This window comes from Arachis hypogaea, chromosome 5 (assembly GCF_003086295.3).
Source record: "Arachis hypogaea cultivar Tifrunner chromosome 5, arahy.Tifrunner.gnm2.J5K5, whole genome shotgun sequence".
Lineage (NCBI taxonomy): Eukaryota > Viridiplantae > Streptophyta > Magnoliopsida > Fabales > Fabaceae > Arachis > Arachis hypogaea.
In genome coordinates, this window is record NC_092040.1 from 11,352,342 (window position 1) to 11,367,505 (window position 15,164).

The 15,164-nt window shown below is 33.7% G+C and overlaps 2 protein-coding genes across 3 annotated transcripts; both read left to right on the top strand.

Moving 5' to 3' along the window:
- The first annotated feature begins 4,494 nt into the window (after nucleotides 1–4,494).
- LOC112800751 (phosphatidylinositol/phosphatidylcholine transfer protein SFH12) lies at nucleotides 4,495–8,601 on the top strand. Of its 2 annotated transcripts, none has more exons than XM_025843135.3 (16): nucleotides 4,495–4,631; nucleotides 4,712–4,854; nucleotides 4,931–5,138; nucleotides 5,225–5,324; nucleotides 5,403–5,669; nucleotides 5,756–5,833; nucleotides 5,952–6,053; nucleotides 6,145–6,194; nucleotides 6,292–6,394; nucleotides 6,506–6,577; nucleotides 6,665–6,727; nucleotides 6,810–6,872; nucleotides 7,021–7,189; nucleotides 7,368–7,942; nucleotides 8,032–8,109; nucleotides 8,200–8,601. In XM_025843135.3, the coding sequence occupies exons 2-16, from the start codon at nucleotides 4,827–4,829 to the stop codon at nucleotides 8,209–8,211; spliced, it is 1,968 nt and encodes a 655-aa protein (XP_025698920.1). In that variant the 5' UTR covers nucleotides 4,495–4,631; nucleotides 4,712–4,826; the 3' UTR covers nucleotides 8,212–8,601. The 2 variants fall into 2 exon arrangements, with proteins under 2 accessions (XP_025698920.1, XP_072092788.1); XM_072236687.1 differs by having other exon boundaries at nucleotides 7,785–7,942.
- Nucleotides 8,602–12,179: 3,578 nt separating this feature from the next.
- LOC112803266 (protein FAR1-RELATED SEQUENCE 5-like) lies at nucleotides 12,180–13,954 on the top strand. Its single transcript, XM_025846771.1, has 4 exons — nucleotides 12,180–12,308; nucleotides 12,672–12,731; nucleotides 12,883–13,628; nucleotides 13,717–13,954. Exons 1-4 carry the CDS (start codon nucleotides 12,180–12,182, stop codon nucleotides 13,952–13,954), a joined length of 1,173 nt encoding a protein of 390 aa, XP_025702556.1.
- The last annotated feature ends 1,210 nt before the right edge of the window (nucleotides 13,955–15,164 follow it).

A 15,164-nucleotide genomic window follows, 5' to 3' on the forward strand; every position in this document is an offset into this window, starting at 1 on the left:
ATTCCAACGAAGACAGTTTCTCATAATATATCTCATGTTGGATTGTACTTGTCCAAACCAGTTTTTACATATGGCCAACTATATGTGGCACTTTTAAGAGTTAAGAGTAAGAGCGGTTTAAAAGTTTTACTTATGAATCACGTAGGAATGTCTGCCAATTCAACCATCAATATTGTTTATAGAGAAGTTTTTGAAAAAATATGATTCTAATATAAATATTTTAATTTTATTTTAAATTCTGTATCAATGTATAATTATTTTACTTAAAAAATGTGTAAAATGATTATTACTCACTATTTTTAAATTAAACTTTGATTTTGATAATAATTTTATAAATTTCTTAACATAATAATTATTTTATTTTTTTTAAATATCTAAATATATCATTTTTTTTACATTTATAAATTTTTTCGTGTTGAAACACGGATTCATACATTAGTTTGTTATTAAATAAGGATGTTTTTACTAAATCCTTTCATAATCAACTATTGGTTTTTGAACTTGTTAATCAGCGTGAAAATGACTAAAACATATGCTTTTAAATTTGTCATTTTTAAAATAGTTTATTATTAAAAATACTCAAATTATATACAATCATTTCAATTTAATTTCTTAAATTTTATTTGTTTATATTTTAGATATTTAATATTTGATTTATAGTTTTAGTTTTATTTTTAAATTTAAAGGTAGCTAATCTATAAGACACATTGCTTTTCTATTATTATTATTATTATTATTATTATTATTATAGTAGGATCAAAATAAGGTTTGAGTTGCCAACGAACTATCACTTAAACGACATAATCTCTCTATACTCACCTAGTGGTAGTAAATTTGAGTCTCATTTCTAACTATGAAAAAAAAAATAAAAATAAAAATAGGTTTCGGGTTATCTTGTGTTGGGATCAGATGGAATTTTGAAGCAGAATAATAGCCCTTGTTGTTCTTCCTCTGTAATATAATTGTGTATGCAATTATGCATAGCTATTAGTAATCTACTAACGAAATATTGGAAAATCTTTTGAAGTCCTTAATCCCATTACATTGAACTCTTTTTTCTTTTCTTGAAATTTCTCATGTTCAATCATACTTGTTCACGAGCTCATCTGTTTCTATAGTTTCATTTTGCGCTCTGTTATTTGTGCCATTAAAAATTGCCTCCTGACTTCCTTCCTTACACGAAATTAACCTTCACAATTTGGATGTTGTTCTTGGTTCTTCCTGCTTAGGTAATGCGTGGAAACGATACCTGTTATGTACTTTCTATAGTTTATACATGCATCAGTTTTCGAATATGTTTCTGAATCTTTATAGACTGATGATTCCCACAAAGCACATTTATTTTGTTTAGCGGCATTTTAGTTTTTGTCCAACTAACTATATTTGCTATATCATTTTGAATGGAGCTATAAAAAATATAGTAGGGGTGAGTATAATACTCATAATAAATGGGTCTCAAGATCACTAATTCACATAAATAATACTATTATATTTATCATTATTCAAACTCACACTGAAAAATAAATAGAGAAGCATCTTTAATTTCTCATCAAAATTAAACTATTTTCATTTCTAGGAACACACAAAACATACATACGTGCATGCCCTTTTATATAGGCAAGGTAATTAATTTTACAAGGAATAAAATAATCTCAAATGATATAGGCGGTTCATTTTTGCAGAAACAAACTTGCTAAAAAAATTTTGTTCAACTTGCATACGTAGTTGCTGATGATTCTAGTTTGACGGTCATTTGAGTAGCCAAGCTTTTCAATTAATTCAATTTATTTTTGAATTTCTTTGATATTCCACCATTTAGTCAAATCTTGCAACTCCAATTTTGACTACAAATTAGTTGTGATGATAATGACTAGTTTCATGATGTTTCTCTAATATCAAAATCAACTTAATTTAAATATCTAACATTCACCTCCTTTAAATTAAGTTTGCACAATTAATTATTTTAAGTATTTTTTAAATTTGTAAAATAATTTAATCTTTAATAAATTTATAAAAATATCGGCTATTTATTTTTTAATATGACAATATTTGATCACAACTTCTTTTTTATTCATCAATTCTCTAATTTTATAAAATCGGATATTAATATACTTGAATCTTACATAAAATATTAAATTTTTACAAGGTGCAATGACTGATTTATTATCACAAAATATCGTTATTGGAGTACTTTGTTTCTCTTTCTAATTCTTTAAGAATTTTTCTTAATTAAATTGCTTGTATTGTACATTTTGCTGCTGCTATATATTTTGCTTATGCTTTAAAGAAACTGAGAAAGTAACTACTAGTTGTTTCTTTGATAACCATAAAATTGCACCAAAACTAAAATGAAATACAAATTTTGAAGTACTTTTTTGTTTCTATATCTCCGGTCCAATCATTATATATCAGTGTAATCGACAAAATTCAGTTCATTAGTATTTTCATAATAAATTCCATCATTTAAAGTACTTTTGGTATATCGAAGAATTCTTTTTGTTGCTTGCAAATGGTTAGTATAATAAGGTTCCTTGCAATCGAACTCCAAACACGATATCTGATTTAGTTGTAATCAAGTACCTCAAACTTTCAATCAAACTTTTGTAATAAGTGGAACTTATTATTCCTCCCTTATCTTCTCTCAATAACTTATACTTTTTTTTCGATTGGAGTAGAAACTAATTTTAAATGTTCTATCTAAAATTTTTTCTATGAAATGAATATTTCATTATCTTTTTGAACGACTTTGATATCAAAAAAGTAAGACATCAACTCCATATTCGTCATTTTAAAATGCTTTATCATAGCTTTCTTGAATTCTATTATTATCTTCAAATTGTTGCCGGTAAAAATTAAATCATCAATATAAAAATATACGATTAAGATATCTCCAGGTTCAACAAATTTGATATAAAGAGTATGATCAAATGAACATCTTCTAAAACTATTTTAAAGGTCCAATTTCTTTGATGTTTCACCATTGTCAAATCTTACAACTCCAATTTTGATTACAGCTCTCAATGAGTTGTGATGATAATGACTAGCTTCGTGATGTTTCTCTAATACCAAAATCAATTTGGTTTTAAATATCTAACAGTAGGCAAGTTGCACGCAGATAGAGTTTGCAAGTTTAAGGTACAAGTCTACGGTTCAAGCACTTGCTTGTGTTAAAACAATCTTTATGCAGCACAAGTTTGATTCAAACGTATATGTAGGTATTTGACATGAGATACTATGTTAAGTTGTTAACTCGCAATTCATTTGGCGTCAAATGAAGTTCAAATAGTACCCATCCATTTAAATATCATCCGGCGGTTAATAGATTGAAATCTATAAAGATTATATGAAGTTACAATTAAAATAAGGTGAAAATTCAGATGCAATCGACTTCACGTGAAGTTGATAAATGAGAATCGTTAGATAATTTAACTGATTTGATTAAATTTTCATCTAATAGTTCTCAGCTATCAACTTCACGTGAAGTCGATTCTACCTGAATTTTTACTTTAAAATAATATAAATGGTTTTCTTTGTCAATTGCAATCAATGGTGACAGCATTCAATTTTTGTATAGGTACATTTTCCCACATCCTTGGTTGTTAGTGTTTTCAGAAACATAAAATTAAATAAATAACAACTATGCTACATGTACACTATAATTATCTATCAAAGTTAGTCACCAATATAAAATATATATTTAAATATAAATATACATTAAAAATAAATTAAATCACATGTATACTTATACATAAATATATGTATAGTTAATTTTAGTGTATGAATAAATTTTTGAATAACTAATCCATCTATTTCTATTTCTATAATTCTATCCATGTACAATCCAGAAATAACTGTATAACTGTATCCAAGTTTGAAATCTATGACTTGGAATCAAGACCTGAGACGCGCCTTGCTTCCACTTCAAACGGATCCATCCTCGTCTAATCACCTGCACAAGTTTGACTATGTTGGTAAACCATCTAGCAAGGTTAAGATCTGCAGTGTGCGTTACTTAATTATTATTGTATGCTGTGCTTTTATATGAATCATTCAACGTAGCAATTCACGTGATATATAGTGAAGATCAAATAGTAGCGCTGCTATCGATCTCATTTAATTTTATTACTTGACAAGTTCTAATACATGATTCATTTTATTTCCGGAGAATAATTACTGTTGTTTTGGCGAACAAATAAATTATAAGATTAGCTTGATTTGTTAACATCTTAAAATAAGCAGAATAATGGAAATTAAACTGGATGTATCATAAATAGTAAGGATACATATATTGTAAATAAGACGGTTGATTGTAGTTAGTGAGACGTTAAAGTGAGAGAAGAGGAGGGATTTATACTATATTATATGATATGATAATGAGAGTGACATAAACATTTGATTTTGTTGGAAGGTGTGACTTTAATTTGTTATATGGTATTTGCTAATTATGAAATAAAATGAAGAGAGATTGACGGTAAGAGAATTGGTGGTGAGAATTGTGAATGGCGCCTCACTGTCTCTTAACAATAATATTTCTAAAAGTGGCGCTATTTTGAGGAGAAGGGATAATGTATCATTGAAACAACTTTCTTGTCTGTAATAACTTTTCATTCAATCTGTTCAAGCTTCAACAGGTAATCAATTACATGATCTGCATATATTATTATTATGATTCCTTGTTCATCTGTTTTCTTATATGCGTGGATGCATGCAGGCAGGGCAGTTAGGATCAGGTATATCTGCCCTGAATGATATGAGTGCTTGAATCATTCTTCCCTCCAATTTACATACATTCATCTCCCGAAAAGAAACCAAGCACAAGCGGCACCATGTCTGGACCCAACTCCCCCCGGACGAGTAATTAACAACAAACCTTACTTGCTTTCATTTATTTCATGTATTTTTCTGATTTATTTGATCCCGTGTATGGTAGACTCTATGAGGAAGAAAGCCATGAATGCATCAAACGGGCTGAGGAATTCTCTGACGAAAAAGGGCAGGCGGAGCAGCAAGGTTATGTCCATTGAAATTGAGGACGTCCACGATGAGGAGGAGATGAAACATGTCGACGAGTTCCGCCAAGCTCTTATCTTGGATGAACTACTTCCTGCAAAGCACGATGATTATCACATGATGCTTAGGTTTTTTCCCTTTTCTCTTTCTTCTTCCTCTGAATCAAATCTTGCAACGTTATGTTTCTTATTACAATAAATGGTTTTTCATATAGATTCCTCAAGGCGAGGAAATTTGATATCGAGAAAACAAAGCTAATGTGGTCTAACATGCTCAAGTGGAGGAAGGAATTTGGTTCGGACACTATTGTAGAGGTATTGTTTTGAATTCCTTAGGTATGGAATGTTATTATGATTAATTATTAGTTTGAGTTAGGGTGTGTTGTTGTATAGGAGTTTGAATTCAAGGAAATCAATGAAGTGATTAAGTATTATCCGCATGGACACCATGGAGTGGACAAAGATGGACGTCCTGTGTATATAGAAAGATTGGGACAAGTGGATGCCACCAAGCTGATGCAAGTCACAACCATGGATCGTTACATCAAGTACCATGTCCAAGAGTTTGAGAAGACTTTTGATATCAAGTTTCCAGCTTGCTCCATTGCTGCAAGGAAGCAAATCGACCAAAGTACAACAATCCTTGATGTCCAAGGAGTGGTATGCATGCTGAGATCAATACTCATCCTTAAAAACTTCGATAATAAAAAGATGGCTAAAATTCTCTTGTTGTATGTGTACCGCAGGGTCTTAAAAACTTCAACAAGAATGCTAGGGAACTTGTCACTCGCCTTCAGCAGATTGACGGTGACAACTATCCAGAGGTATTTTCTTTTTCTTTTTCTTTCCATAACGGTTATAATCGTGAAAAAAATCAAGAAAAAGAAATGTTTTTGCTGTGGATTGCCGAGTAATGTCATGAAATTGGTTGCTTCACTGCAGACCTTGAATCGCATGTTCATCATCAATGCAGGTTCCGGGTTTAGAATTTTGTGGAACACTGTAAAATCCTTCCTTGACCCTAAGACTACAGCGAAAATCCATGTGAGCATACAGAACTTTATCTTAAATCCTCTTGTATTTCTCATGAAAAATAGGTAGAACCAGGTAACTGAAACTTGTAATTCATCTGCAGGTTCTTGGTAACAAGTATGATACTAAATTGCTTGAAATAATCGATGCAAAGTGAGTTCATGAATACATTCAGTATTATTGTTGTAACAACTAACAAGAAGGTTCTTAGTTATGGCAATTATTTATTTATTTATTTTTGCTTTACCAGTCAATTGCCTGAGTTTTTAGGAGGCAGTTGTACCTGTCCTGGAGTTGAAGGAGGTTGTATGCGTTCTGATAAGGGTCCATGGAAGGATCCAGAAATAATGAAGGTGGGCTTAACATACAATTACCTCTTTATTCCTTCTTTAGCATCTCCATTATGATTTTAGGCTACAATAATGTCTTACATGTGTATGTTTTCTAAACTACTTGAATTATAGATGGTTCAAAATGGTGATCACAAATGTTCGAAAGGGAAAGGGTCTCAAGCTGAGGAGGAGAAACATGTGGAGGTAAGATAGCTTATCATTCTGTTAATTAAGTTTGATGATTTCCGTTACTGGTGAGGTTTTGAAGTGATTAGTGAGCATTATTGTTAGGAATCCAAGCCTATGTCCAGGTTGGGAAGTCTCAGCAAACAAGCCTCTTCACTTAGTGATAAGGTATGTTAATATCATTCTCATGATAAGTGTTTTCTGTCATTACTCAAATTTTTTCGAACTAATTTCTATTACCAATGATTAGGGAAACAAGAGTTTCAAGGGGGAAGCGGCTCTCACCAAACAAGTTTCTTCACTTAGTGATAAGGTATGTTAATGAATATCAGAGTTGATCCAAACTTAACTATTCAATCAAAACTAAAATAGAACATTATGTCAGAGTCAGACGATCATACATGTGTCTATCATCATCATCATCATCATCATCATCTGCTGTTGCCTTATTTCTAACACAGGCCGCAGCGAATAAAAAGGTCCAAGAGAGCCAGGCTGCTCAAACAAAAACGACACAGCAGGCTCTTGTGGTTGCGGTTAAAACCAAGAAGCATGAGGACATTATCCCCGTGATTGACAAAACGGTGACAAAAAAGATTGACAAAGTTGACAAAACTACAGCATCTAAAGGTACATATTAGTAGATCAAATCAATAGTAATGGTCTTGTTTTATTTGTGTTGTATAAATGTATGTGAGTGGAAAAGGTTTATAGTACTAGATGTGTCAATGCCAAAATGAAAAAAAAAATGTGAAAGAAAGAAAGAATGCACTTCCGAATAGTAATTACGCGTTCAACTGGTATCTAGATGAAGGAGGAGAATGCGCCCCTGGTGCCATGGATGTTGATATGAGCAAGATTCACGGAAAAGAAAATTCCAAGGTTTTGAATGGCCTGATGGCCTTTGTAATGGGAATCTTCACCATGGCCAGGGTGACACAAAACATGCCAAAGCAACTCACTGCCTCTGCTTCTTGTTCTTCTAAGACTACTACTACTCATGCCAACAACACCATCATTTCTTCATCACAAAAAATCCAATCTTCTACTACTCATGAATTTATTGGGAAAACCCATATCCCTCATTCTTCTTCTCCTTCTCATAATGATAATGATCATGATCATCATGATCGTGATGTATGTAATGTTGGGGTGGTCCCGTCTCTTGATGAGAAGGTCCCCTCTGACGATTTGCCTGATCCCCCAACTGCCCTCTCTACTGCAGAGTTCACTACTGTGATGAAGCGGATGGCTGAGTTGGAAGAGAGAATGCACAACATGAACCAAAAGTCTGCTGCCTTGCCCCCTGAGAAGGAGCAGTTGCTCAACTCCGCTATCTCCCGCGCCGACAACCTTGAGAAACAACTCATGGAAACCAAGAAGGTGCTCACTGCTCACCATTCGTTTAACACAATCCATGCATCTTCACTTCTCTCTTTTTGCTGTCTCATCCATCTTCTTTAATCTTTCAGCAATTGGAGGATTCACTCAGCAAGCAAGAGGAGCTCTCTGCTTACATTGAGAAGAAGAAGAGAAAGAAGAAGAAGATGGTATGTTCACCTACTTTATATGCATGCATGCTGGCTATTATGTTGATCAAAACTTGCTTTATTTATTTATTTATTAATTCTGTAATGCAGATATTCTTTTGAGCGGAAGAGGAGAAAATCATGAGGATCGGATGATGTTTCTGTCTGTCTCTCTCTCTCTCTCTCACTCTCACTCTCAGTCATCAGTAGAACTTCACAGATGCCATGTTACATAAATGATGTTGAACATGTGAACCACAAAATGTACAAAACAAGAAAGTGGATATGCTCAATATATGAATTATGCAAATATAACTAGTACTCTTGGCCTCTGATAGGATAGGACTTGCTCTCTATGTACATATATATGGGGCGTTAGTTTGCATGCACCCCCTGTTTTATCCGTACAGGAATCAGTATCTAGTGCAAATAAATTATAGAGTATGTGTAAGTAAGTTTTTATGAGAATCCAACACCCAAACGAGCTATATTGCTACTTCTTTTGTTGGTGCATCCTCTTCTCTTTATTTTCCTCACACGAAACAATCAACCTTACCAAAGTTTTATTAACTGCTTCGCTATTTATATAGCCAAAATTATTTTATTTAAGTCCTATCCAGTTATTAATGGCTTAAGCTCGGGTAATAATAATGATCAAGTTAACCAAAGATTTATACCATGAAATGTGTGACTTCTCGTTTACCTAACAAACAATTTCGATGGGCGGACTAATAAGAAGTTTGCACTTTGCAGTGCAAAATCAATTGAATTGCAGTTTGTAAGTATGTTCAATAGTAAATTTCAGCTACCATAGGTATCTAACATTCTATTGAATGTGCGATGAAAATAGGCAGGTGGTGGAATGGAACATGGGCAAGTCTTATATGTGAGACTTGACCGTATAATAGCATATATATTCGAGATATATATTCTAGTAATCTTACGTACCCAAAACATTATATACAATAAATAAACATACATAATTAATAATATTTATATTTATAAAAGAATGTAAATTACTTTCCTAATTTAATTGATACAATTAATTTTTTTTATAACTATCCTTTTTCATTTAATTATACTAAAAGCCAATTCCAAATTTAATGTGAATCAAATAATCCCAAAAGATTCTCTTTTATTATTACACTCATAATTCTATCATTTTTCTCTTAAATAAAAATTTTAAATTCGTATATTTTTAATACTAAAAATTTTTTAAATCATCTCAACACATTTTATAAAAAATAAAAACATCTTAAATTTGATTAATTTCTATTTATTAAAAATAAAAACATCCAAAATTATTAATTTATGAATTACAAATTAAAAATCATAACAAAAATTAGGAACAAAAAAATTAAAAACAAATCAGAATAGAAATTACAACAGAAAATAATGAATTCAAAAATTCTAAAATTAAAATAAAATAATAAATCTAAAATAAATATTAAATTCTAAATCACAATAAACAAAAAAAAAGAACAAAATCAGAACAAATCCTAAAATCTAATAAAAATTGAACAAAATTAAAATAAAATAGAAATAGAAACATACACAATAAATTAAGGTTTAGGATTTAACTACTCTAAACTAATTAGTGAGTGAGTTCCTCAAAGATACTAGTGGCGCAGAAGACTTTTCTGACATAGTAGTGGCGACAATAACCAACCGACAAGCTGCATTAGGGATTTTTTTAAATAAATTATAAAAAAAATAATAAGAAAAGGGAAGAGGATAACGTACCTGGAGGAAAGAAAGAGGGAGTTACGGCAACAGAGAGAATAGCAGCAGTGGTAATGACAGAAGCGACAAAAACAGCAGTGACAAAGCGACCAACGCGGCGCAAGGAGTCTATGAAGTCTTTGGAGTCTGTTGGTGGCGCCGGCGTGGTAGAGGAGGATGACGAAGGTGGTTTGGGGGAGAGAGATGCAGAGAGAAAGAGTGGATCTTTTAAAATGAGATGAGAGGGCTCGTGATTTTAATTTAGGGTAAATTTACTGTCAAATTTATCGGCGGTAATAATCGCACCAATTTTTTTTCAACGAATTTATTGCCAAATTTATTGATAAATCTGACGGTATTCAATATTTTTCTTATAGTGACCTATATGTATTTTCAATAATATTAAAAAAATAAATGGTTGAAATAAAAGAAACGATACATAGTGATAAAAGTACCATATAACTAATACATATAATTACACAAAGTAAAAAAAAATTAACGAATACAATCACACAATTACCTAATAAATATGTTTAATAAACTAAAAAATAAAAATAAAAATTATGGTCATTAACTAAATTTTTTAAATAGTTATAAAAAAATTAACAAAAATAAAAACACTATAAAAAAAGTTTAAAATCACATTTATATTATGACAATTTTGAAAACCTACCATAATATTCGGATATTGTGGTGTTTTCTGTTGCTGTCGTTAAGTGATTTGTCCTTGGTGGCGATTTGGGTCAATACAACGGTTCCAACCCGCCGTACACTACTGCTTTCATTGTGTGGCGATCTCCGATCCTATGCGTTCTCTGACGATCTTCTCCGGCGGTATCTCCTCCTCCGACGACGATCTCCTTCGGTGACGTCTCCTTTAGCTTCTTACTGTCCTTTTTCTCTGTCAAAATTCTCAGTGCCTCCCTTTCGTTCTCCCTTTCCTTTCATTGATGGTACTTCTCTCTCTCTTTCTATATCTCTCTTTCTTTTTGGGTTCGCTTCTCACTCGAAAATTTGTCGTAACGGTGAAAATGTGATGTGAATTTTGATAAGAACAGTGTTTGATGATGGAAACCTAGCGCAGGAGAATTGCTTCATATATGTGAGTGCTATTTCTTCTTTTTTCAACTTCGGTTTGTAAATTATAGCTTAAATTATAGCTTAAATCTTTATAGAACTAATTAACTTGAGTTGATAATAATAATTACTAGTCTCTATGTTCCTGTCATAAATGCAGTTCAAATTTCTACATTAATTATTACTCTTTCTTTGCAATATCATGTAATTTAAGGGCTGGTAGAGTGGAGGATTTGGATATGGACTGTGAATTAGGATCTTAGATCAGAAGTAACTTAATTACCTGCAGAAGCTCAATACCAGTTGGTGAAATCCAACTTGATGCTAACTGCAGTATTGATTTGAACCTAGATTTCAAGAGGTATTTTTATTTATTTCTTTTTATTGTTTTCTCCATTTGTTCACTGCTTATTATCAGAGATTTTCTATATTTAATCTTTTTTAAGTTGTTGCTTATTAAGATGGAATAAGATTTGATGGTTGTTACTGTTGTTGTCATATATTGATTTCTAATATTGATTTTTGTGTTCAAAATTTCAGATGCTAAGATTTCTAATAAGATTTCTAATATTGATTTCTAATAAGATTTGATGATTGTTACTTTTAAGTCTTTTGGCCGTTCCTTATAAAGATTGAAAGTTTAGATATGAACTATTAATAATTATGTGTTGGTAATGTCCAGTTAATTGATTATACAACTAAGTCAATCTTATCTTCTTAGTCATGTTGTTGAACCGTTATAAATTTCTGTTTGGAAAAGTATAGGGTACTAAGAGTTGTATCTGCCAACTATTACCAACACTAATTAAAATTAAATTTAATTTAATTTAAATATAATTTGTTATGTCAATTAGGGATTTGGTGGGTCCAGTATAATGCAATTTGAATTGTGCAGGAGTGAGAACAAACTAACGTCGCATGAGGCCAATTATGAACGCAACCAGGAACACCGCAAAGCAAACCTAATCCTCATTCTTCTCCGGCGTTGCATCTTCGTCGGCTTGCTTTTCATCTCACCGGATCGCCGCCATTTGATCCATCGACGGTGAAATCGCCTTCACCTGGAGGCCACTTATACCGCGACGTGAGTCTTTGAAGGTGTAACGGTTTTCGTCGGGTTTCTTTTCATCTCACTGGAAAGCCACCATTTCATCCATCGACGGGGACGTCGCCTTCACCCGAAGGGAAGAGCAACTGCAACGTGAGTCTTTGAAGGTGTCACGCAACCCTCTTCTCCTCAACCTTCTTCGGTAAGGTACATGTGTCTTCATTGAATGCATGTGGACCACATAATGTCGATGGAACAAGCAATTTGTGAAGGCGCATTGTACGGTACAACATATGATAATATTGATCAGTATAATTCTTGCGACGTTAATGTTCCATCGCTTAGTGAAGATGACACACATCATGTGGACAAGGTAATTTATATGGTAGAAATATATAACTATATTTTTAGTTTGATGTTGAGTTCTTAACAGAGATAAGCTTTGTTGGAAGAATTGTGATTTCATTTGCTTAGTTAGGAATTGTGTGGATAATATTTCTTTCAACAATGCTAGAAAGGTGCTACATTTTCATCCCGTTTATTATTGTGTTTGGTCACCATGTTTAATTGATGTGTGCAACTTTGATTGATGTTTGTTCTACACCTGTTTAGTTTTGATTGTTGATTAGTTGGTGATATCTATGGAAAAGTGGGAATTGTGTAGAAGAGTTATTGTGAGTGTCGAACGGTGGATGGATATGTCTTTTGTTTATACGTCCTCGGTTATCAATTTCAGGGGAAAGATTCTGGAAGCGTTATTGAAGTAGTGGACGATGCAATGGCAGTGAATAATGAGGTGTGAAATATTCTTTATTTTGCTGAATTCCTGTGCTCATGAGGGGATACTCATGAGGTGTGAAGTATTCAAGAAAAGTTAGGAATTTTTTATTTTAATTAGTTGAGTACTTTTTGTGTTGAATGATATTTTTTTCGTAATGGCTTTGCAGTTACCCGATCACACTGGAATTCCATTAGATGAAATCCCGTACGTAGGATTGAGATTTGTTTCCTTGCAGCGGGCACAAGAGTTTTATACTAATTATGCAAAGAAAGTTGGCTTCGTGACCAGGATTAGGAACACCAACTTTGACAAGACCAGGAAGGATTCAATGATACCTGTTAACCAATCGTTACACTGTAGTTGTGAAAGTTATCGGGAGTCTCGAGTGAAGGCAGCAACTCGGGTAAAGCGAATAATAACAGCCGGATGCAAAGCAAGGATGTACGTCATGCTTGATAGACAGAAGGATAATTGGATGGTCTCCAAACTAGAACTGAAGCACACCCACCCGTGTTCTGCCAAGCAAGCTATGCACTACATTGAGTACAGGGAACTGACCATGCATGTCAAGTGTGTGATTCAGAACAACGATGAGGCTGGCATACGGCCTAATAAGACTTATCTCGCACTGCCGAACGAGGTTGGTGGCTCATCGAATTTGGGTTACTCAGAAAAGGATGTGAGGAACTTCATTACGAGCAATTTGCGCTGTGCTGATAGAAACACAGATGTCAAGGAAATGATTAGCTATTTCATGCGAATGAAAGATATCAACTCGAATTTTTTTTATGCAGTTGATGTAGACGAAGCTAACCAGTTTAAAAGAGCGCTCTGGGTAGATGTAAGATGTAGGGCTTCCTATGAATATTATGGTGATGTGGTGCCATTTGATACAATGTACAGTAGAAACAAGTATGTATGTGTGTTTTGCCTGTATTCAAATGTCTAATGATTTTTGCATTTAGCTTGCTTTTGGTAATTTTGGTTGGATTTATTACAGGCATGGACTTCCATTTGCATCTTTTGTTGGCGTTAACCATCATGGCAAGTCCACTCTGCTCGGATGTGCTTTGATGGGAAATGAGAAAATTTGTTGCTTCGAGTGGGTCTTTAAGCAATGTCTGAGGTGCATGGGATCTCCCCCACAGGCCATCATCACGGACCAGTGCAAATCCATGTTTGGTGCTATCAAGAATGTCCTTCCAGATACTCGCCACCCTGGTGCATATGGCACATAATGAAGAAGATACCGCATAAGTTCGGAGGATATGCTCGGTATAAAGAAATATATGATAGAATGCATGGCACTGTTTGGAATGCGAGGTCTGTGGAATCTTTTGAGAAGGATTGGTCTGCATTTATTGATGAGTTTAACTTGGAGCAAAATAGATGGCTTTCAGGTTCGTTCTGTTTTTGTGCTCTTATAGTCCTCTTTTATAGTGGGTTTGTTATGGAATCTCTGTATGGTGATTATAACTTTTTTTTTGTTGGTTATGTAGACCTTATGACGAACGTCGAATGTGGGTTCCAATCTATTTTCAAGGTGAATTTTGGGCAGGTATGAGAAGTACTCAACGGAGTGAGAGCATGCACGCCTTTTATGGTGGTTACTTGCATTGCAAGAGTGGACTGGTTCAGTTCGTGCATGAGTATGACAACGTGCTTGGTGCATGAAATTGCAATCACACTTTTGCAATCCCGCACAACTAACCAGCAAGTGCACTGGGTCGTCCAAGTAATACCTTACGTGAGTAAGGGTCGATCCCACGGAGATTGTCGGCTTGAAGCAAGCTATGGTTATCTTGTAACTCTTAGTCAGGATATTAATAATTCTTAGGTTTAATTGTGAAAGGTAGAAGAACATGAAATAAATACTTGTTTTGCAGTAATGGAGAACAGGCTGAGGTTTTGGAGATGCTCTATCTTCTGAATCTCTGCTTTTCTACTGTCTTCTTCTTCAAGCATGCAAGGCTCCTTCCATGGCAAGCTGTATGTAGGGTTTCACCGTTGTCAATGGCTACCTCCCATCCTCTCAGTGAAAATGTTCAACGCGCTCTGTCACAGCACGGCTAATCATCTGTCGGTTCTCAATCAGGTTGGAATAGAATCCATTGATTCTTTTGCGTCTGTCACTAACGCCCAGCCTTCAGGAGTTTGAAGCTCGTCACAGTCATTCAATCCTTGAATCCTACTCAGAATACCACATACAAGGTTTAGTCCTTCCGAATTCTCTTGAATGCCGCCATCAATTCTAGCTTATACCACGAAGATTTCGATTAACGGATCCAAGAGATATCCACTCAATCTAAGATAGAACGGAGGTGGTTGTCACGAACACGTTCATAGGTGAGAATGATGATGAGTGTCACGGATCATCATATTCATCAAGTTGAGGAACAAGTGATATCTTAGAATAGAAGCACGCGTGATTGAATGAAAAACAGTAGT